Genomic DNA, 21628 nt, shown 5'->3' on the forward strand with positions numbered 1-21628 from the left:
ACAATCACAAATCGTCCTCTGAAGACGTTTTGTTTTGAATTGTTTTGTTTTTTGTTGGTTTTTTTTTTGACAGTGCTGTTTTTACATCATAATATGCTCTAAGTGAATACCTTTAATACATTGTGGTTAAGCATAAAGCAGTAAAGCATAGACACGCAACAGAAAATCCTAATAAACCGTCATCTATTTTAATACAAGACTTAATTACCAAGAAGTGGTATACAGTAGTTTAATACTGTACAAATATACTGTGCAGTAGCATAATGACTGCAAAAGTCCATTCCCTCTGCTGGCGGCTCATTGGTTGAACTACAATGACAGCCCTCCCCTCTGGTGTCGTGACGTACAGTACACAAAAACACAAAGGTCCACAGGCAGCTCTAGCAGTTTCGTGGAGATCAGGTAAGAAATCTATTTAAAGAACTTGTTAGAAAAGACATTACATTAGTGAAATTTGGAGACATCTGAGTTCGAAACGAGTCAAAATGCGATGCACTGAAAACAAGTAAGGTCGCTTGAAAACATCAAGCCGTGCTATTCAATATCGGCCTCAGTAAAAACAACAAGTCTCCTCTCTCTCACTACACAAACTAGTTTAGCTGTGAATTCTGTACAACCTTTTTTTATTGTGCAATGTTTGTAAAGCTTTATTATTTGAAGTGGTTTTGTAGTATCCGACATTTGAAGGTCAGATATCACAAGACTGTGACTCAGGCGCACTGAAAACTAAGGATTTAAACCTGTTTTTATTTTCTGTTTCATTTGATTAGGAATCTGAGACAAAGTAACACTATTTTTAGACTGGAAAGTAGCTTAGACGTCACTGCATCTGAAAGTCTGGATACATTCTATCAATATTGTTTTATTCCCTGTGAGTGTGAAGCTTATTCCTTATTGTTTCTGCCGAAAACGTTGCTGTAATCTGTGGATAACTTCTATTTTCGTAAAAAATCTTCTTCAGCAAAGGTTTTATGGAGAAGTGTAGCGGAGAAAACTTTTCAAGCAAAGTCAAATTACAAAGCAATATAGCTTTTTTTTTTTTTTTTTGGTGGCTGTAGGCACATTTCCATACACAATAGATGAAAGTCAATGCATATCATTTATACAGTGTATTCAAACTCACCTGAAAATTCGCAGCATTGAAAATTTTATATTTTTTGTATTTCATGTTAGGATTTGGTAAATGTGTTTTAGTTATTGAAATACAGTAACTTGCATAGTGTTATAACGTGGAAGTGACATGTATAAATACTGTATTTGTTGAAGCAGCAAACAAATTAAGAACTGCTTGACACTTTTTGTAAGCAACCATTATAAAAGTTTCTGATAGTAAATGCATTGAAAAGTATGTAAAACCACAGGCAAGCGTGTGCATTTACCGTGGTACACTTTTATAAGAGAAGCTACGCACAAGTTATTAATTCTTTACAAAGCGTACAATCGCATCTAGGCCCAGAGCTAGATATCTGACTATCAACAATAAGACATGTGGTCGTATCACGTGATTTGTTTTTTGTATATATAAATATAAAAAAATGGAATAACTATTTATAAACACCAACAAAACGCTTTGTGGAAAGTGAAATTAAAATGTTTATTCAAAAGTCAATAATATTATTGGAATAATATTAATTCATCGATATGATGTAATGCTGTGACCCCTTTTCCAAGTAGCAATTTCTAATATAATTATTGAAATACAGAAATGTAGAATTTTACATTATAAATTACTTTATGACATACTGTATTTAATAGTTTTAAATACATGTGACTTCTACTCCAAGAACCCCTACTCTATTGAATGCCATTCTTTAGTCCTGTCAAGTGAAATGATTTACTATAGTTTACTAGGTAGCATTAATCCCAGCTTCTGAATTAGTGTATTTGAAAAGAAGATTAAGTACAATGTTCATACAGTGTATATAGTTGCATTCAGTTCTTTGGTCCATTTCACCTTTGCAGTATTAAGTTGCAAACATATACAGAATTTTGGGCTGCATTATTTCGTTCTTAAATTGCCTTTGTGGCGTGTGTTTTGTAATGAGAGATGAACTTGTCCCATGTTTTCTGGCTTGTGTTTCAGAGGTGACAGCAGCATGTTTGTGAAGACAGTAGCCTTGCTCGGCTTGGCCCTGGCAGTGAGTGCCATTCCTTTGGAACACCCAGAGAAAGGCAAAAACTGGGTAGTCATTGTTGCCGGTTCTAACAGCTGGTACAACTACAGGCATCAGGTGTGAACTACAGCCTCTGGATTTCATTTAGCATCAGTTACGAGTGACTGCATTGATATAGTGTAGCACTGTGCTTGGGAATCCGTTTTCTTCATACATTCCCAGGTCACAGTGCATGAATTTGGAAATGTTCTTGTTATATAAGTTGTTTAAACCCTCAAATGCATATAATTGGAAAAGATGGGAACCCATAATGCCTAATAATTGTCTATGGTTGGTTTTGAAAAAAAAAAAAAAGTTCTGGACTTTAATTAAACTGACTGTGTGATGTGTCTTTATGTACAGCCCTGTAGCATTGGGCTGGAAACTTGGTTGGCCAGTGTTTTCTCATATTACATCAAGATATGATTAGCCTATGCATTTAAATTCACTCCCTTTTTCAGAATTACTTATCTTGTTAGAGCATATTGAATGACTTGCAATTTGTAATGTTCATGGGAAGCCTGTTGGCATATACTAGACAGCTGATATATTTGTGTTGTTCTCCCTGTAATATTGTTGATTGGTTTACTAGTCTTTGATATTACACTATAAACACTAAGGAAGGGCAAACACCAAGTTATTAGGGTATTGAATTTAAGTCAAACGACCCCTGACAAAAGGGAGACTCTCAAACCTGTTTAATTAACGTTCACAAAGCTAATACGATATCCCAAATGTTTTTCGGCCTGTTCTGTGAGGGAAGTCAAGTGTTCTGTTCCTAGTATGAAAAGGGACAGCGAATCTTGTCACATGTTTTCATATTGGATTTCTTGTTTTGTTATCGTAGGCAGATGCATGCCACGCCTACCAGATAGTCCACAAAAATGGAATTCCTGATGAGCAGATTGTTGTGATGATGTATGATGACCTCGCGCAGAATGAAGAGTAAGTACTTGTTATTATTTTGACGCTCCGCTTTTGTTCGGATAGGGCTCTATTCAGAAAATTGAAAGGACTATGTTTATAAACATTTCACACTGGTTAATAGTCTTTAACAAAACAGCCCTTAAAACAGTTTTTTGTGAATAGAAATGTATTAAGAGGCAAAGTGGTCATGTGTATTTTTATTCCTATAGAATTTATAAACGACTTTCAAAATATCTCATGTAAAAGAAATCAATGCATAAGTGATGTCTCAAATAAATAACACACATTCCACTATACTGACGAGTGTTTCTCATGCTTGTCATATTGTGATGAAATTTGCTACAGACATTCTTTGGTGCAGGTTATTGAATGCTTCATAATCTCAAGGTATACTGAAGCTGTTAGTCATTTTTGCATGCACTGTAAACCTGTATTAATATGTATAATCAAATTATTTTGGAGAAAATGTATGTGCAGATCTACGTTGCTGTATTTAAATCATTGAAAGATGTCCTCAGATGTGCTTAAGTCATCTGGCTAAAAGAAGTCAATGCAGTCACAGCTGGGAGTCAGCATCACATGGTTGCAGTTTATAGTTTAAAATCACATCAGAAAGCACGTACAGGAAATGAACATTGTAAATTTGATTACAGTAAAGTGTTGGGCAACGCTCTGGTGACCTGAGTCTTGCTTCCCTTTTTCATAACCTGCTAACAACCTAAACCAAATAAAAAACAGTCTTGCCTGTTTTTTTTTTAGCATTTATCCAATGCAAGTGAGGGTATCAGAATCTGGGGGTATATGGAGGCTGACTGTGTGTCTTTTCTGTATGTCACAGTCATCCGACTGGGAATTTTGACTTCAAGATCGGGGGGGGGGGGGTTTCTTTAGGGGGATTTCCTTAAGGGTCATTTCTGTACTCTCCCCTTTCTCTGGTATTGTCTATTGCTTATTATATACTGTATGAGTGGTCCATCCTCTGGTATGTACTGGCTTACGGTAATTGGTGATAATTTTAGAGTTTTGTTTAGAGTCATTGTTCATGACTTGGGATAATTTCTGTATCATTTCAATAAAACATGGTTAGTCTGTAGTAAAGCATATTTGAGTTTTGTGCCGCCTGTTCTCTAGCTAGGCCCCTTTTCTATAATGTTGTTGTCAGGAGCCATAGTTAAGAGACTGTGCTATATGTATATGTTCCTAAAATGCAGTTTCCCAGCTGTCAGTTAATTGAATTGGACACCAATTTACAAATGCAGTGAACCTTGTATTAGAAAGACAGCTGTATAAAAGGGTCATACAACTGTAAAGGTTTGTACATTTCAAATGATTTTGTTTTTTACTTTCAGAAATCCAACAAAGGGAATTGTCATTAATAGGCCAAATGGTACCGATGTCTACAAAGGAGTTGTTAAGGACTACACTGGGGAGGTTAGTTTGCCAAAAAACAAAGCATGTTGCCGGAAACTACATTAATTTCAAATTTTCCCACTAGAATATTCTAAGTAATAACAATGATAATGATAATTAAATAAACTCAACAAGAAACCCCTGGAGTGAACCATGGTAATTCCAACAAAACAAAGCTAGAGAGGAAAACTCAGTAAATGATATTAACCTCCCTCTCTCTAATATGTTCTCACAGAGTCTGCTTCTTTTTGTTTTAAATTATTGTTTCATTTAACTGCACGGTGTGGGTTAAACCTTACACCAGTGCCAGTTTACCACCTTTACATGTCCGTCTTTCAATGAAATGTACAGTATGACTAGCCATTGACTGTCTCTTATTGTTTTAGTAGGGTATCTCACTGGTTGAGCAACACACAGCAGACCTTATGAAAAGCCTCTTCTAATGACAAAATAGGAGATAGAAATAGTTTCTAATTAGGATAATAAAAGCAGATAACACACAAGCTACCACAATGATTTATTTCTTCATTTTAACCCAATTGTAATTGTGGCCTGCAACTATGGGGTAATTTAATAAGACACCAGTAAAGGAATTTCATGAGAGGACTGAATTATTTATCATTTTAAGGCACAAATTTATAAACCTTTTTTTTTTTTCTCAATTCCTACAACCTAATGTTAAAAGCAATTTTTTGTGTTCTTTTTCTTTGAAGGATGTAACCCCAAAGAATTTCCTAGCGGTACTGGAAGGGGATGCAGAGGCAGTACAGGGCGTTGGATCTGGGAAGGTGCTGAAGAGGTAATTAAAGGAGTTCTAACCAGTGCTTTAAATCCAGTTTCCATTAACACCATTGTTGCCCCTCCCCTTTTTTATTGTGCTGAAAACAGTTCTTCTCTTTGTTTTGTACGTTAATTCAGGATATGAAAAAAATGTAGTTGCACGTTGGTGATTATACAGTGTTGATTGGATGGTTTGGTAAAATAATAAAAGAAAAAATAAATGATTGTGCTGTTTCCTGTCATGGGAGTAGGCTGTACATAGGAATGAGTCTAAGGAAGTCTTGTCTGGTCATGTGCATTCTACGATCATGTGAGAACTAGGCTAACAAACCTGTCTGATTACCTGTGGACTTATTGCTTTCTCTTTTGTCTTGGAAGCGGTCCAAATGATCATGTGTTTGTTTACTTCACTGACCATGGAGCCCCAGGCCTCCTGGCCTTTCCAAGTGATGATGTAAGCATGTTTTTTTGTCTTTATGTAATAAAACACAGACTTAAAGAATGCAACATTTATGTAGAAATAGTTAAATTAGTAAAATATTCATATTTTCACAACATTTATAGAGCTGTATTAAAAAAATGTAACTAAAGCCAAACACACGATAAAGTCCCCTAGTCGAAATGCTAGGCAGAATGTTTTACGTCTTTGTGTTCCGTGATACAGGAAATGCTGTTATGATGTTTTCTTATTCTACTCTATATCAAAGGAAGTCTTTATTGCATAATATTCCCTAACTCTTTTTCTATTATTTTGCTTTACCAGCTTCATGTAAAGGATCTTAACAAGACAATCACAAATATGTACAAAAACAACAAATACAAAAAGGTAAAGTTGGCTAGGACAATCCTTCAATATTCATTTCTGTTTTGGTTCTAAAAAAACGTAAATTTAAGACTGAAAGTGGTTCTTTGAGTTATGTCATTTTGCATATAGAGCTATTGTATAGAGCACTAGAACGCATAGAATTGGGCCAGAATCTCCCCAGTGCAAGTAAAGATCTGTATTATTTACCAGCTGTACTATTTCCACAGATGGTGTTCTATATTGAGGCCTGTGAGTCTGGGTCAATGATGAACCATCTGCCTGGCAATATTAATGGTGAGTTCATTTGGGCAATCTTGCCTCACTGTTAACTGTGTTTTAACTTTAAGTCTACGGTTTCAAACTACATGCAAAAAAAAAAATCCAATAAGAAAAGCAATTGAGACAGCTTGTTCAAATATGGTTTAATATGGGTTGATTTTTTTTTTTCTATCCAGGGAACCAAGATATTCAGTAAGCAAGGCCTTGTGTTTACAGAATGTGACATTGAAATTCCAATAAGATTGAACGGGTGTAAAATGCACTTGCATGCTGATATCTCTGCTGACTTGTGATCTCATTTAAAAGCTTAGAAAGATGCATTAAGCCATCCATTAAATGTGGTACCCTTAAAGAAGCCAGAGCTTTGTGACATTTTGGTGACATTTGTTTTTTTGTTCTTATTCTTTCAAGAAATATTCCCGAAGTGCAAAGTTCAAGCAACAAAATAAAACCATCCTGCTTTAAGTAACTTGGTGACAGTCACCTACATCGTGTTGCAATAAACTACATGAATTTTGTATACTCATGTCACCTTGTGTGTGGGAATGTCTTGTGACATACCGAGTCATTGTGAACCGCTTCCCTTCACTAATCGTATCCCTGTACAGTCAGCAGAATTGTGTTCACTGCCAAGTGAAATTACATTGTATACTGTCATGAGGTCTGCTTTTGACAAAGCACTTCAACTAATGTACTGTAATGTCAAACCAAGCAGGATTGTCATTAACGGAAGTTTACAAGCAATGGAGGTCAAAGTCCTGTTTTTTCACAAACCCAACCATCTAAAACAAAAACAGATACTGGAATGGGAACAAATTAAGTTAAAAGAAAGGAATAACTGAGAGATTGATTGAGTTTTGAATTGTATCAACCTGTGTATGGCACAAACTGAGAAGGAATGCACTTGAGATTTCATTGACTCCCATCTATCCTCAATGAAATCACAGATCTTGTTTCCACAAAACCCTCAAGGCAGGGTAGATGGTTTATTTACGTCAGGCCCTTACAGCTGGGAATAGATTCAAATACAGTCTTAGGGCAGCACATTTCCCGTCAGCTATACAAGGCTGTACAGGTTATCTTCTCTATTGGGCTGCACTGTTAAATGTCTTGTATAAATCAGTAACACATGAGAAGATGAGGATTGTATTGATACACAAACCATTGGTTAGACCCTTAACTATGTGGCATTGGAATGTGAGCAGGCAATCAGTGTGCAAGTAATGCCCAATTCATTTTCTAACCTAGTTCATTGGAGATAGATAGAATGGCTACTTCTATTCTTTATAAAACTTTACATAAAATGTTGACCAGCTCTTTTTAAAATCACATTGTAGAAATCAAGATTGCCAGTAAACAGATTAAGGACAAAGGTTTATGGAAACTCCTCGCCATTAATTATTAATAGGTGTTTGTCTGGACAAGTTTATTTTAGACGGGTGTAATGGTTTTTTGTCCAGTAATCTATTTCTGATATTACAAATCTTGATGGAAAATCAGGATTTTGATGACATAAGTCTTAATTACGTCTTGAAGTTACTAAGATTTAAGCTTCTTCCATGAAGTTGTCCACTATATGAGTTTCAGTTATTTGCACAAGGTTCTCAGCTGCCCTTTGTTTGCTCCCTCCAGTGTACGCCACCACTGCTGCCAACTCCCACGAGTCCTCCTACGCCTGCTACTACGACGAGAAGAGAGAAACCTACCTGGGAGACTGGTACAGCGTCAACTGGATGGAAGATTCTGATGTTGTGAGTGCCCCTTCCTGCCCTTCGCAACTGCTGTATTATTTACAGTTCCATCTCCACTCCATCCGTATCAAATTGTGTCATTCGATACAAGTGTGGGTACAGTAAAACTTTACACAACCGCCTGCCATTCTACCTCAGAACCAATGAAAACAACATGAAACCTATGAAATTCAGTATGTCGGTACAGAAGAATACATAAAAACAGGATCTCAGCGTCACAAATATGATCTTCTGTTGTCTTCCAGGAGGATCTGACTAAAGAAACCATTATACAACAGTTCAAGATTGTGAAGAGCCACACTAATACCAGTCATGTGATGCAGTATGGAAACAAGGTAAGAAATACTTTTGGAGCATAGCAGTGCTCATTAGAGGCAGAACAAACTTTATTAGTGTCTGATCGTAGCTGGTTTATTTAATTAAAAATCCTACTTTCCAGGTAATTTGCATAGAACATTGCTCTTAAGCTCTTTATATATAAAAGTCACTTTATCGTCAATGTATTATTTTTAAATACATATCATTGTCTATCCCTTACTTTCAATGGATACTTCTTGGTTTCAGACGTTAGCCCACATGAAGGTGATGCAGTTCCAGGGTAACTCTCATGAGAACTCTCAGCCGGCCGCTCCCATCAGCCTCCCCCCCATCGAGGACCCTGACCTGGTCCCCAGCCCTGATGTCCCCCTCGCCATCCTCAAGAGGAAACTGATGGCCACCAATGACATCTCCACTGCCAAGCGCTACTTGGAGGAGATCAACTCACATCTGAAGGTGAGAGCAACGCTCCTACCCCCTTGTTACTGCACCATGCATACCCAGCCTCCAACCCTAATGCATTGGGTTTCTGAGCCCTTGGTTCACGATTATTCCCACGGCTACAATATGCTGGATAGGGGAGTCGGTGGTGGCTAGCCAGTTCATGGCTTTGGTTGGTTCATTTGTCAACTGTGTTGTTAAAGAATTCTTGCAATGTCTGCAAGTGTGTGGTGGATCACCTGGAAGCAGTTCTGCACTAATAAAGAGGTTTTGAACAGAATCAGAATTCATTTGATGTGATATTCTTTGTAGTAACACTATACAGTACGTGAGTATTTCCCATTAATTAGTAGAAAATATTAGTCATTCATATAAAAACTGGTCTGCCGTTTTATGAATTAAGCTTAAATTCATGCTTATGATTCCATATCTGAATATGGTTTGCTGGTTTGTTTCTCAGGTCAGAGAGCTGCTGAAGGAGACCATGAGAAGGATTGTGTCCGTGGTGACTGAATCCAAGGAAAGGACAGAGCAGGCTCTCACTGACAGACTGGAGCTCACCACCAAGCATGACTGCTACCAGGCTGCTGTGGAACACTACAAAACACGCTGCTTCAACTGGCACTCGCCCACGGTCAGTTCCAGTATTTCTTTCACTTTGCATCACAAAAAACTTCAGATTCCATTGTCCATTGGCCCACATTCCTCTGCAGTCTTTATCCAGTTTGTAAAAATGCCAGTGAGATTAATTGAGAAGGAACTGTCATGAAGATCCATATGCTCTACTGAATGGGCTTTTTAATGTGTGACAGGAAACTGTTTTTTTTTTTGTTCTCGGTGTGACATGTTACAGTATTTCTGCATGGGTATGGTAAACATCCCAGATTATTCAGAACTGTTCTCAGCAAGAGGAAGTTCAATTTAAAAGGGGAAAAACCTAGTAGTAACCTAATGACACAGTTTAAAAATTTCGTCCAAAAGCTTTTACATTGTTTTTAATAGTTACTCAGTTTTATAAATCCACCGATATTTGTCACTTAATTAATTTTTTTCTCTTTCCCTTATTTCCTAGTATGAATATGCTCTGAGACAACTCTATGCTCTTGTGAACCTTTGTGAAGGAGGTTTTCCTGTTAACAGGTAACATTTTGCTTTTAATTTCATTTTGTTCCAAATCTACTATAAAATGCACTGGATATTTGCACAATTTTACAGGTATTGGCTCCCACTGCATGCAGGTTCATTATGCCTTTGGTGGATCACAGGGCCAAAACAGTAAAAAACAGAATACTTTGGGGCACTTTGGGAAATCTTAAACTTCTGACCCCTTGAGTTTAAATGTAAATTCCCAATTTAAAGTAGTAGATGCAGGACAGTGAGTTCACATCACAACAGGATGAAAATAAGATTCCTATACCATATTACCAGTGGGGGGTGGAAGTAAAAAGAAGACTTAAAAATTTAAACATTTCAGGGAACTTTGTTTTAATCTACTTTTAATCTAGTCTTATTCTAAAGTGCTACAAAATATGATTCCATTGCTATATTGTCACCAGAGATTATAGTCTGGTTAGTTGAAATAGATAATAAGGCAGTGCAAGGATGCACAGTTTCACTTTCTTTTTTGAGCTCACAAATTAAGGCTCCTCTTTGGCCTTCACTTGCAGGATCCAGGAGGCAATGAACAAGGTGTGCTTCGCTTCATATTAAACCTCATCTGTACCAATTGATGGAGGAGGTCACCTTTTCCTTGAAAATAAGTTATGTGGAGAGACAACAAACGTGGCTCTGAGCACTAATGAATCACTATTTTGATTTAGAATTTTTATATTATACATACATACATACATATGTGTGTCTATATATATATATATATATATATATATATATATATATATATATATATATAATATATATATATATATGACACACGTGTGTGTGTCTTTTTAATCTTGTTTTACAAAAAAATCATGTTTTCTTGATTTCATTTATGATGACAAAACACACTACTTTGACTAGGAATAATTTTTGGTTTTAACCAGTATATTAAAATTACACCAGTTTGGCTGTTTTTAAAACAAATGTTTTTGTTCGGCTTACTGTAGGGACTTGAAACTCTTAGATCTTAACCCGTTATTTTTAAAAGCGTTGAAACAAAAAAAGGGGCAGTGCCTTTACATGTATAATTTTCAGTTGCCGGTATCCCAGCACAAGGGTATTTGTACTGCATAAGCAGGTAGCACAGAAGTAGTAACCAGGCACCAAGTACAGTTAAACAGGTTAACTATATTATGAACATTACAATTATGAATAAGAATACAAAGTGCTATACAGCCCCACCAGGCTCAGAAATGCACTTTTATCAGTCTCCTCTTTTGAGTGAACTACATCAAAGGTGTTGACGTCTCCAAACACACTATCATCCTTGCTTATGGAATACCGCTTTGTTTTAAGTTGCACATTTGATGCTTCTAAATTGTGGCTGTAATAAAGGAAAATAACTTGCAAACAACCCACCTAGTAGATAATGGCATAAACGATGCATGGCAGGATTGTATCTCAGAAGTGCAATGACTCGCTTTATAACGTCAATATGCAAAGTAAATACATGACTTGTTAAATACAAAACTGCCTGGTCCACTCTGCAACAGATCTAGCCAATGTTTATAATCAATAAAACAAAACAATTAAAGTCAGAAGTTTTCGTTTCTTCCTGTGTTCTAAATTCATTGTGCTGGATTACTGTGTAATAATAATGACCAATTTTGTTTTCTTGAAAGTCATTCTGTTTTTTTATTTTAAGCTGCTGTCAAAGCAAATGTAATTCTCCAAGCTGATGAAATGGCCAAGGCCCTTGTGTGTTCCGTAGAAGCACATGCAAACACTGCTTGTTATCAGCAACACCACTTGCTCCTTGAGTGATACTATTAAACACCACATGATATCCCTGCGTGTGATGGGCCTGCTTGCCTCTGGTTTTAAATCAATAAAACAAGCCAGTCAATATAATGTAATTATGGGCATTTAAAGCACTACAGTAATAAATAGCAGTGGGGATGAATAGATGTGGTAATGAGGACACATGTCACCTTTATCTACTGTATTCACTGTGATTATATTTAGTATGGGATTATCAGAATCCAAGTCAGTTGTGGCCTTGTACAGTAAAGTACTTTTAAAAGAAGACAACCCCAAATGATCTATAAACCCCAAAAGATATGCAGTAGCTCTAAAATACATGTTGTGCATTACTGTTGGAATCGCCATTTATAAAGACAAGTGGCCATGCCAATAACCTATCCCTGATCAACTGCTGCACCATTCAGTGACAGAAGGACTGCAAAACATGGGTGCCACCATACTGTGCATGTGCCAAAAGGAACCAAAATCAAACCTATTTAGCTTTGATTTATTGCAACTACTCAAGGCCAAACAATGTATTTACTTTGTTTTATCCTAAATGCTCAACACAAAAATGTTGAACCGTGACTTGCATCATTATTTTTGATTTACAAGTGTTGTTCCCTTAAACGTGATAGTTTATGTATTTAAACTGCTTGACATCTTATTTTTAAGATTTAATATTTCTATATCAAAGCCAAATAACACAAACCCACTGGTCCTTCAAGACGTAAATTGAAAAGTAATAATGTTCCTTTCATTTATTCTTTTTACAAAATACATTTCCAATAAGATAATACAATATAGATTTGATTAAAAGTATAAAAACAACTTCATTGTCAAAATTTAAAAAAAATGGTCCGTGGCAACAATACATTCAATGGTAAAGCTGTAATTCTTCACAACTTTAGATTCCCATCATGTTATACACAAAGTGAAAGTGTAACAGCTCATATTGTAAAGCTGCAGGCCTACCACTAAATGCAAATACATCTGGCTTAAAATAGAAGATGATATCTATATCAGGGATGGCCAAAGTTTGCCTTTCCATACCTGGTTAATTGTACCTATTAAACCTGGAGTGGAATGGCCTTCCAGGACTGTGACAAAGCGACTTACAGAGACGAGGAGGTGAACTATGCATCAACAACTGTGCTGCAGTCACTTACAATAGGACCTCAGTTTTACGTCTTATCCAAAAGACGGAACATATACCTGCAGATATACAATTATACAAAAATGGTAGTACAAAAAGATTAAAGAGGCTATGCATATGAGCTGCTTTGAGGTCCAACAGTTAACATTTTGAAATCCTAAGATTTTATTTTTCTGAAGCACTGTGTTTGAAAATTGGCTTTAATATTAGTTTAAAATGAATATCTTTCAACAGAGATTTTTAAATGTCCACAAAAGGAGAACCAAGACAACATTGAGTAAATGTGTACTGTTTATAAGACCTACCTGGACAAAATATAATATCCATTGTAAATAAATGTAAACATCAGCTGAAAGATATGCCTTTCACCCCACTGTGAACCAAATATAAAGTTATTTGCCAAATCACCAAGCAACACAACTTCAGTAGTCCATTAAGTCAACTATCAATTGATAGTCAGTAAACTCCACCTTGTGGACGGCTTCATAAAAGACCTGCAACAAGATTATTTCAATCTGAAGACATTCTGAAGATCAATTTGGGTGCAGACTTCTCCAGAACTTTTCTTTCACATCAACCAGAGGCCAAAAACAGTAGCCCTTCCTTTCACGGAATGTGCTCAAATCAAGCTCTCAGTTTTGAGTGGTGGTTCGATGTCTTTCCCCTCCTCAGAGCTCACAGGCTTGTATACAAAATAATACTCTTTCTTGGGCTCGCTGTGGTGGAACGTGGCCTTGACTGTGAGAGGGAGCTCCTGTGGACCCAGTTGTTGGTATATCCCCTCCACCAGCACACAGAGCCCATACCTCTCAGGCTCCGGAACCTCGAATTTCTCTGCACACTGTCGACACAGGTCCTGAGCCGTGGTGTCCGGCCGTGCCCCCAGAGTCTTTGTGTTGGACCCTGCTTCATTGAACGAGACGTTGATAAAATCCTGCAAGAGAAACAGGTTTAAGAGATGAGGGAAAGCACACGCAGTATATATATATATATATATATATATATATATATATATATATATATATATATATATATATATATATATATATTCAGGAAATACCCAGAGCATTGCACACTTGCTTGTTACATTTATAAGTGGTGCTAGTACAAAAAATGGTGCAGCAGCTCCCCCTTGTGGCACATACCTGCACTGACGACCTGGAGACTCGGGCCTTGTTGAGAGTTCTACGGCGCTCCCAGCGGTGAATGGAGTCCTGGATCTCCAGGCTGAGCTGCCGAGTGACTGCCAGCTTGTCGTAATTCTTAATGTGCTCCAGGGCACCGTAGGTGGTGGTTAAATAGTAAGAGCCTGACAACAAGAGGATGCAAAACAACATCAACACTGCGGGCCTTAACATGGTCCTTGTATTGTATGAATGCACTATTGTCCCATCGTGCTTCAGTGTCATTTAAACAAATAAAGAAATTGATAGAAACTCAGGCAGACAGGCAGACACGTTAATTGAAACACACATGTAGTAGTATGCATAGTTTTTTCCCAATCTAGTAATCTAGAGCTACTTTTACAGTTACACCTTGACATGCGTATTCATTTGATTTGCTTGTGTAATTTATGTTTTACTGAATTAGTTATTTTGTTTAAATAAATAATGCATTCAAATAATATTATCAGTGACTTAAAGGGTTGATATCATGAGCATTTTACTAATATTTAATGTGCTATCTGTTTACATCCAATAATGTCTCTTCCCTAGGATTCTGCATTGTTGTGTCTAATCATTATTTGCTATGCTTACTAACTCCAGAAATGGCTAATTGTGGTGAAGTACACCAGTGGTGATTCACTGTGTCCTGATTCAGGCAATTCCTCTGGTCAGGCCTACCTTCTCCGAGCTGCAGCGTGGGGTCCATTAGCTCCATCATATACTCCACATCCAGCAGCAGAGCGGGCAGGTTACTGCGGACCAGGACGTACATCAGTACCGGCAGGAAATCATCAGCACCATGCGGCTTCCCTGCAACAGCCAAGTGTGATTAACACAGGGAACCAGTCCTTGACAGTCTCTAAAAACATATTCCCTGTCTACACTAAAATCATGAAATCAATGGGAACCACCTATGGTACAGGAGCACGCTAGTGAACTCAAGCAATATCCAGGCTCCCACCTAATAATGTATTGAAATAATAATGTATTGAAATCATCTGTGTCTATATATCATCTATGTATTGAAAAGTGAACAGAAAATAATTAATACCAGTGTTGAACAGCAGGGGGAGCCGTCACACCTATTTTCCCTTCCTGTTAAATTCTGCTGTCAGAGAACTACACTGTGTATCCATTTTCTCTGTATGTACTGCCTGTGCTTTCAGTGTCCTTGACTCCTGAATATTTAATGGCACATTTGTTTTTTACTCATTGTATTGCCACATGGAATTGAGAGACCTGCTGTTTTCCACAGCTTTTTTCTCTCTCCCTCACACACCCACACAGTCTTTTACTGTATAGTGAATCTTTCTTCTCTCAAATATTAAGAGCAACATGCAGGCATTTAGGAGTCACTCAATGGCAGCAGTGGTGGAAGAAAAGCACCAAATTGCAACCACTTCTCTTATAGCCCACAGGAGGACATTGTGACATATTTGCTAACTATACTGGTCTATAAAATGTTTGCAGGCCAAACTTCTTGTGAAAACTGCAAGAACTACTTAGTTTAGATTATAAACCTGCCTACAATTTGCACGTGAACTGAACTATGACAGAACATGCAACAGCATCCTCAAATGTCATATTTCTTTACAAATAAAATCACATTTATTTAGATTAAAACAGTACTAAAAACTGAATTAGTAATAGGCCTATAAGACAAATGTTTTGTCTTCGTCCCATTGCATGGAAACTGTGAACCTGCAGTATGATTTAAGACACAAATCCCCTGATGCCTCGACAGTGACCTTAACGGATAGTCTAATGTAGAGGTATCCAATCACGGATGGCCTTACCATTCAAGGTTTAATAGGTAAAACCAAATAATTAACTTTAGGGGGATGGGGGGTTTATTTGGTTCAGTTAAACCATTTAGAACAGGGTTGGAACAAAGAACAGGACTGGAAGAGCCAACTTTGGCCATCCTTGGTCTAATGTCTCTCCTCTGGAAAAAATATAATTATGTAGTATACCAGCTAGAATCCAAAAAGCCTGCTCACTGAGGCAAAACAGTAGCTGCATCATCTAAACAAGCATGGCTGTTATCCTGTATGTAAAAACATCAGAGTGTGTTAAACTCCAGGTACTTGAGTGAGTAAAGTAGGCCAACATGTGCAGTTTGTGTCCACAAATCATCGTCTCAGGTTGCTATTGATTTCATTTTCCATTGGAAAAAAGCCATATGAGCTATAAGTCGCTCGTTTACAACGGCACCCAACAGCAGCAAATTACAATCACAAACACACAGAATACACATTTAAAACTATGCACAACATCATATCCATACACAGGGCCTCTTCAGATAGTGGAACAACTTTAACCTTGATGTAAAATTTAAGCAATGACAATATTTGAAAGTATCAACTCTCTCCAAAGGTGTATTATTACAAGTAACACCAATGAAATTGGAATTATTGTTTTGTATCATTTTCTCTGAACCCAATAACATGATTTGTCTTTTTTTCATTTAAAATCAAACAATTTTTAACAAACCAATCTTGAAGTTCAAAAAAATCATTCTGTCTTAGTTAAATCATGGACATTGTCAGAGCTGTAGTAAACCACAGTATCATCTGCATACATATTTACAGAACTTTTTCTGCAGACAGAAGGTATTTCATTTTTAAAAATTCCAAAGATTTCCAAAGGAAACAGAGAACAGGATGTATGGAAAAAACAATCTCAAAACAAAAGAAAATTGGTACCAGTTAGAAAAGTCTACAGATATACAAGCTTATTGAGTCTTAGGTGACAAGAATAAGGTCACAGTACAATTTTAGCAATAATAATTAAGAAGAAGAAGAAGAAGAAGAAGAAGAAGAAGAAGAAGAAGAAGAAGAAGAAGAAGAAGAAGAAGAAGAAGAAGAAGAAGAAGAAGAAGAAGAAGAAGAAGAAGAAGAAGAAGAAGAAGAAGAAGAAGAAGAAGAAGAAATAATACAGGCTTTGATAACAATGTTGACATGGATCTTTATTTTAAAATGTAGGTAAATCACTAAATGATTGCTATGATGGCCAATCAAAAGGATGAACAGAACAGAGACTGTTTGGTTCACTCTGTTCCACATCAGACAGCAGTCTTACCTGGGCATCCTATGGACATGGACTCGTAGATAATCTTGCATGTCTTCAGCAGGGTAGCTATCTTCTTCTCTGGGGAGTAGGCCTGGTGCATGGATGTAAACTTGTGCTGGATCTTCTCCATGACGGGGGTCTCCGGCACGCTGGTGGTCACCCCCAGGTCTGTAGTGGTGGTGTTGAGAATGACTTGCTGGTTTTCCTTGAGACTCTTGAGAGACGAGTCATTCGTATGGATTTCCTTCAAGCCTGTGTAAATGGAGTCCTTTAGTGGTTTCAGGACGCTTTTGCACAATGCAGCCTCAATGACAGCTTCTGCACAGAATGAATCAGAAAAAAATATCTTTTGTTAGATAATGTCATTTGTGGTTTGAAAAATGAAACATTTTACATACAGTATAGCCAAACTCTGAAGTGCTTTTTCACTGACAGTAAAATGGGCCAGACAATTGTTTCTTCAACTTTTAGATTTTTTTTCCCCCCCACCTCTTTGTGACTGCTTATATCCCTATGTCTATAACAGATATCAAAATGTTCTCTAATGTGCGCTATTAGAATGTCTAGATCTGTTCAGAAATAATTATGCACCTCCTAGTGACATTCATCCTCCGCCACAGAATTAGAGCCATCAGTAGCATGGAAACCTATGGCCTACATCCACTGTATGGAATTTTACAAACAGACAAAAGTATTTTAAAGCACATTTTTCTGAGAAGATTGAAACAATTTTTTTGGTATAAAACTAGATAGAAAACTTGCTCAGGGAGGAAATGTGTCTTGCACGTGCGTCAAAATAGGGCTCCAAGTGTAGAGAGCGCAGGATTTTATGTAAGTTCTTGTTGGACCTGAACACAAACATCCAGTATCCTATTTCACAACTGGTTTGTGATGTTAATGTTTCTTGAAATTGTCTAGTGAAGCCAGCTTGGGGCAGTTTAGAAAACACAGGTTTATTTAGAACAGCTGTATAGGTATATAGGTTTATAAACAACACCTTTTCTGATCAGTTTGACTACTACAGATTTTTTTCTAATTACAGGCCAGATTTCTTTAAAAATTAAAATGCAGGCCAATATTACTACCACAGGCTTCATCACACTTTTCAAAAATTTTGAATTGGCAAAGAAAATACCGAAATGAAACTGGATTGGTGTCAAATTCAAAACACTCCACACATACACATAGATCCACACACACACACACACACACATTTGCATTCCTATATTTGTGGGGACTTTTCATTGACTCTCACTATAACTGTATTTACTATTTCTAACTCCAAGCAGACAAAAATCCACACTGGGTGAAACTCGACAACAAATTAAATATTTTGGCACTTTTTTTTTTTTAAAGGCATACTTAGTTCTTAAAATGTGTTTTACAAAATGGGGACGCCCCCACAACGTTGTTTTTTCAGGAGTTACTACCTTTGTGGGGACATTTTCTCAAATTTTGTCCACACATTGATAGTAATACCTGCCCACACCCACACACACACACAGTTGGTTGTTCTCTTGTGGGAATGACTGCATTTGGTAATTTGAATCTGATTGTGCACAAAGCATAACTGTTGTACTAAGATAACTTAAGTTTTTAAAATCCATTGTCTGCAGTAGCCTTTTTTTAACTAAACCCTTCATTGCTGTTTAGTAAACTAACCTAAAAAAAGGTTTAATTAACATAGAGATGTCTCTGTATGTACAGGACATTAGGACCACATTCATTTCAAAAGGGGAGAAAAAGGCTTGTGTCCCTTTGGCGAATGTAAACAAACTGAAAACTAAAAACTGTCCAGAGTTGCTGGCCCATGCAAGGAAGCAAACATGATCGCAGGACACCCCAGTTTTAAAACCACTGCAAAAGGATGAACTGTAAAGCGAACCTCAATTTACAGTATAACTAAGCTGCAGTCTAATGCTGCTGTGTTTCGGTTTGTATTGATATGTTCCAGCTCTGCAGTATACAGTGGGTTAAGCATTCACAGTGCAGGAAGTCTATCTGAATTCTTATCTATGGTAAATGGCTCATTGTAACAGTCCACACAGTAGGGGAAGTAAAAGTGACATGATGCATATGTTTAGTACACCAACTCTACAGAAAGTAGATATTTTTGGACACAACTGTCACCATTCACTAAAGAGATTAACATGTTAGTTATCAGTCCTCTGTAGTCATAAACTTACTGTATATTGCACTATAACATTGTGGGTGCCAGTGGACTACTGGAATGTCTTGTATTTATTTTATTTGAATGATCTATTTAGGGACACCAAGATATTTAGTAAACAAGGGTTCTGACTGGGGTTTCCTACCAAAAATGCTCTGTAGTTACACCAGTTCAGTTGTTAAAACTGTAACATCACACTCATTAAAACAAGAAGTGCACGCTTTTTGGGGGATTTTTAATTATTTTTGTATTGTAAACTGTAGCATGTGTTACCATGTAAACTAGAACAATGCAGTGAGGCACTGTACTTGTTTAACATCCGAGTTCATGCGATCTCTTTCATTATCTATCACTGTTTCTGGTTAGAACATAAATGCTTAACAATGCTTAAAAAGTAGTCTAGTAAAAATTTACCTTTTCAGCCACCTGATGGTTTGAAAAATGACCACTTGTGGTGAGCATCTGTAATTCCTGTCCTCTTTGAAACCAGTTGCCAGAGTTTCAGAAGACATAAATTATAGTTGCATACCCTTAGTGATCTTTTCCAACAACCAATGACTTCAGAATTTCAGTTTTTAGAAGTGGTTGAAAAATAAAAATGTTGCTGAAATAGGTACTAAGCCTGGCACATAATCAGCTAAGCAGAAACAATGATAGAAAACCTGCATACTAGATGGGTAGGAAATTCAATATTATGAATCTGTAGATGGTGTAAAGTATACCTTTCCTGCAGTATTTAGATCTGTATGCTGTTTAAAATCAGTAAAAAAAATCCCTAAAGTCCATATTGCTGATTTTCAGAACTGCAGAAAATTGAAAAGATCTGGCCTTACCTAATCTGTCATCAGAATAACCAGCAGTCTCCTCCAGTCCCTGCAGTTCTGTGCTCTGTATTAAATAGCACTTCAGCTGTGTCATCATCTGCCGGATCTCCTGCAGCATCTCAGTACTGGAGGAGTGTTTCTTCATAGTCTCCAGGGTGAAGGCTTTGTAATCCCGCACCAGGTTCCCAAAGTAGGAGTCCTTATCCTGCGCCAGCTCTGTGATCTTCTTCTTGAACTTGCGGTCAGACGACAGGAAGATGGTGAACATGTTGGGAAGGTTGACCATGGAGAGCCGCTGCTTGGCCTTGTCTAGCATGATGGTGGGGTGTCTCTTCACGGGACACGCAGGTCTGTGCTCAAAATCGTCTTCCGTGCTGCTCGTGGAGTAAGAGTCATGGTCCAAAGAAGGGGCTGGTGGGTTTCCTTCTGGTGAGTAGAGGGAGGTGTCTGAAACCTTGAGTTCGACCAAATTCAAGGACCTCCGCATCAGACCAGGGGTGCTTGAGCTTTTAGGAGAGATGTTTGGTTCATTTTGTGACGGGTCTTTCGTTGCTGTTGAGTTTGACGTCTCTGAATTCAGTCCTTTTGCATTGGCCGTCATTTGTTTCTTCCTCCTTGGCGGGGGAATTGGGGGTGTTTTCTTAGATGTCTGCTGGACTGCCTGAATGTTTTGAGGAACACTTTCAGGTTGTGCAACAGCAGGTTGCTCCTTAACTGGGCTTGACTTAGGCAGTTCCTCTCCTTTGGGAGAAGGGATGTTTTCCACAGTCTCTTGCAGGTCTTCAATACTGATCAAAGTAGCAACAGGTACTGGATCTCCTTGATTCTCCACCAATAGGGTAATTTCCTCTTTGACAGCAGCCTCTTCAGAAAACTTTTCAGACAATCGCCTTCTTGGAGGAACTGAAGGCATCCGAAAATTCTTTTGGGGCATGATTTCTACCACGCTGCTTTCCATCTTCTCAGCCATTTGTGTCACACTGTTGCTTCCTTCTTCATTCTGCCCAATTTTCATCTCTTCTCTTTGTGGGCTAGGAACTGTAGAAGTTGGGTCCTTAGCTTCTCTTATGCTAGGAAACAGCTCTTCTGCTGTCCGAGGTCTGGGAGGTATGGGAGGAGGTCTCTTGTATCTGGGCTGCATTGAATTTGGAGTAGTCAGACTTCTTGTAATAGGCGCAGTTGAAGGAAGGCTGTTGCAATACTCTTCTATAAAAATAGGATTTACATACCACAGCCTGTCATTTCCTATAGACAGCTCAATCTCACATGAGCACTGACTTGCGTCATTAGAGAAATGCTGGCCAGCTTGAAGGCTACTGTTGCTGCTGCCGAGGGTACAGCTCTTGATAACATCAACTCTTCGGTTGAGAGAAGAACCCCAGAAATCTGTTGTGGGTAGATAACAAAAATGGCTGTTATTTGCAGATATTACAGAAGACTTGCTTCCTAGTTATAAGAAAAACCCTGTCACAATG

General features: G+C 37.6%; 2 protein-coding genes across 4 annotated transcripts in view; one reads left to right on the forward strand and one right to left on the reverse strand.

The window, feature by feature from the left end:
• The first annotated feature begins 300 nt into the window (after positions 1 to 300).
• Positions 301 to 11563, forward strand: LOC117417143 (legumain-like). Of its 2 annotated transcripts, none has more exons than XM_034029013.3 (14): positions 301 to 402; positions 2084 to 2231; positions 3001 to 3098; positions 4430 to 4511; positions 5204 to 5289; positions 5649 to 5724; positions 6034 to 6096; positions 6303 to 6369; positions 7987 to 8105; positions 8351 to 8440; positions 8670 to 8879; positions 9325 to 9498; positions 9937 to 10004; positions 10532 to 11563. In XM_034029013.3, the coding sequence occupies exons 2-14, from the start codon at positions 2097 to 2099 to the stop codon at positions 10572 to 10574; spliced, it is 1311 nt and encodes a 436-aa protein (XP_033884904.2). In that variant the 5' UTR covers positions 301 to 402; positions 2084 to 2096; the 3' UTR covers positions 10575 to 11563. The 2 variants fall into 2 exon arrangements, with proteins under 2 accessions (XP_033884904.2, XP_058843522.1); XM_058987539.1 differs by lacking the exon at positions 301 to 402 and adding an exon at positions 765 to 871.
• Positions 11564 to 12487: 924 nt separating this feature from the next.
• LOC117422281 (ras and Rab interactor 3-like) overlaps positions 12488 to 21628 on the reverse strand; it is a 41169-nt gene continuing 32028 nt past the window's right edge. For both annotated transcript variants that reach the window (XM_034927853.2, XM_058987538.1), the window contains 5 exons: positions 20163 to 21539; positions 17169 to 17477; positions 14766 to 14897; positions 14067 to 14230; positions 12488 to 13855 (listed from right to left, as the gene is read on the reverse strand). In XM_034927853.2, the coding sequence (XP_034783744.2) occupies positions 13541 to 13855; positions 14067 to 14230; positions 14766 to 14897; positions 17169 to 17477; positions 20163 to 21539 (2297 nt within the window). In that variant the 3' untranslated portion in view covers positions 12488 to 13540. The remainder of the gene's footprint in view (positions 13856 to 14066; positions 14231 to 14765; positions 14898 to 17168; positions 17478 to 20162; positions 21540 to 21628) is intronic.

Source organism: Acipenser ruthenus, chromosome 15 (genome assembly GCF_902713425.1).
Source record: "Acipenser ruthenus chromosome 15, fAciRut3.2 maternal haplotype, whole genome shotgun sequence".
Classification (NCBI taxonomy): Eukaryota; Metazoa; Chordata; class Actinopteri; order Acipenseriformes; family Acipenseridae; genus Acipenser; species Acipenser ruthenus.